Source organism: Lathyrus oleraceus, chromosome 1 (assembly GCF_024323335.1).
Source record: "Lathyrus oleraceus cultivar Zhongwan6 chromosome 1, CAAS_Psat_ZW6_1.0, whole genome shotgun sequence".
NCBI classification, from domain to species: Eukaryota; Viridiplantae; Streptophyta; class Magnoliopsida; order Fabales; family Fabaceae; genus Lathyrus; species Lathyrus oleraceus.
In genome coordinates, this window is record NC_066579.1 from 417057249 (window position 1) to 417059939 (window position 2691).

At 32.9% G+C, this 2691-nt stretch overlaps 1 protein-coding gene across 1 annotated transcript; it reads left to right on the forward strand.

Moving 5' to 3' along the window:
• Positions 1 to 421: 421 nt before the first annotated feature.
• On the forward strand, positions 422 to 1930 carry LOC127077771 (probable F-box protein At4g22030). The gene has a single exon (XM_051018739.1). The coding sequence runs from the start codon at positions 495 to 497 to the stop codon at positions 1746 to 1748; it is 1254 nt and encodes a 417-aa protein (XP_050874696.1). The 5' UTR covers positions 422 to 494; the 3' UTR covers positions 1749 to 1930.
• Positions 1931 to 2691: the final 761 nt, after the last annotated feature.

Here is a 2691-nt window from a genome sequence, read left to right on the forward strand (position 1 = left end):
AATTCAAAATTCAAAATTTTAAAATTCAAATGTGGAAACATTTGAAGACTCAGTTGGTATGGCCAAACCCAAAGAGACTTAAAAATCAAAGACATTTCTAAAATGGAGCACTAGCCATTGCATATATTTGACAAAAGTAAAAAAATAGAGAATGAATAGAAAAAGTCCATACCCTTTCTTGCATGTAAAGTAGTGTTGTGTAGCCATAATTTTACTACGTCGCATCGCATGTTGAGATTTGAGACCCAACAAAGAACAAACATAAGCTTGAAATTTTGAACAGAGACTATGTCAATTTATTAAACTGGTCAACCATTGTTTTCTTTATTTGATTTTGACCCTTTCCTTACCTTCCCATTGGTTCTTACCTATATAAATATTCATATTTCATACCACCTTATACACATAAACATTCATTTCAAACCTCTACATATCCACTAATATCCTAAAAAACCTTGCCAAGATTTCCCTCAGAATTATAATCCATATATTTCATGGCTTCAATATTACAAACTTCAGTTCTAACTTGTTGTTCTTTAACATCTTCAAAGAGAGTCATTAATGCCGCTATCCATCTTCCCAAACTCCCTAATATTTCATTGCCACCAAAAATACAAACCAGCAGAAAACAACAACTTGATCATCAACAATTAAAACTTGAAAACAACAACAACAACATAACAAAAATATTGCACGATCAACAACAACAGCAATATTCTAACGCCACCGTTCAACTCTACGCAATCTTGGAAGCTGTATCCGACAGAGTTGAAATGCATCAAAACATTGGTGAACAACGTAACAACTGGAACAATCTTCTGTTAAACTCAATCAACATGATTACTTTAACTGCTACAACCATGTCTGGTGTTGCTTCTGTCACAAGTGGGGAAGGTGCACCACTTTTGGCTTTGAAACTATCTTCTGCTCTTCTGTTTTCTGCTGCAACTGGATTATTGCTTATCATGAACAAAATCCAACCCTCTCAACTCACAGAAGAGCAAAGGAATGCAACAAGACTGTTCAAACAACTTCAGACACAAATTCAAACAACAATTAAAATAGGAAACCCTAGTGAAGAAGATGTGAAGGGTGCTATAGATAAAGTTTTGGCACTGGATAAAGCTTACCCACTTCCCTTATTAGGAGCAATGCTTGAAAAATTCCCTGCAAAATATGAGCCTGCTGTTTGGTGGCCTTCCAAAAATGGAAAAACACAAAGCAAGAAAATGGGTAAAATGAATAATGGATGGAGTGAAGAATTAGAAACGGAAATGAGGGAAGTTGTTGAAGTGATAAAGAGAAAAGACGCTGAAGATTATAACAGACTTGGGAACATAGCATTGAGGATAAACAAGAGTTTGGCAATTGCAGGACCATTACTCACAGGAATTGCAGCTATTGGATCTACTTTTATAGGTAATGGTAATTCTTTGGCTGCTTTTGTTCCTCTCTTGGCCGGTTCATTGGCTTCTGCAATTAATACTTTTGAGCATGGTGGACAAGTTGGCATGGTTTTTGAAATGTATAGAGCTTCTGGTGGCTTTTTCAACCTGTTAGAAACTTCAATTGAATCAACCTTGGGAGAGAAAGATTTAGAGAAAAGAGAAAATGGAGAGCTTTTTGAAATGAAAATGGCTTTACAGTTGGGAAGAAGTGTGTCAGAGTTGAGGGCACTTGCTTCAAAATCAGCTTCTTTTCGAATGGAAGGTGTTGACATAGATGAATTCGCCAGCAAACTTTTCTAAGATAATCTTCATAACAAAATACATTCTTTTGTTCGTTCATGTATAGATCTCACATTCTTTTATTCTTTCAGGCATATTTACAAAGCAAATGTAAATGTCAATGTAGCTATTCATTTTCATTTTATTCTCTATTGTTGTAAAACAATTTATCTTTTTAAATATTGAAAAGTTGTGTTTATAATGCTTAAATAAACTTATTTATAAAATAAAAAAAAATAGTCTTTTTTAATGGCTCTCGAACTAATATTATAAAGCAAATACAAATGAATATTTATCGTATAATATTTAGAACACTTCCCTTCGATGAATAGATATCTATCATTTCAAATTTTCAAATAAGTTGGCTGAATCATTATATTAGTAAATCATTTGTTAACACATTAGTCGGGTAATATCCATAAGAAATGTTAGTTTTAGTTATCAATTCGATATCTATTTTTTCTTTGATAAAATATTAGTTAATCACAATGTGCTTCATATTGTCATGGTATGATGCCGAATTTTGTGTAATATTGATGATCAGTTTATTATCACACACAAAAAAAAGTTCAAAAGATCTTCACATTGTATCTTCAAATCTTCTAACACTTCTTTCATTACAAATTTCATGTTCAATAGATTTAAAATCCAGTTCAAGACTTGATTGAACAAACTACACTTTGTTTCTACTCTTATAAGCACCTAGGCTCCCACGTACATTAGGATGAAGTAGATCTTTTAGCACTTCATATTTCAGAGTTTGACTTCACCTCTTTTCAATAAGAGTCCACTATCTGAAGTTGCTTTGATACATTGTATAACATGTTCTACAATTTTGTAAGTGTCTCTCACCTTTGGGTCATGGATAAATTTCTCAACTTCATTAACTATATATCTTAAATTCGGCCTAGTGTTTGTGCCAAGTTAATCAACTTTCACACTAATCTCTAATATGGATCCTTGT

Bases quoted from the DNA above. Each gene is read 5' to 3' on its own strand.
- LOC127077771 (XM_051018739.1), top strand. From the start codon at position 495: ATGGCTTCAATATTACAAACTTCAGTTCTAACTTGTTGTTCTTTAACA.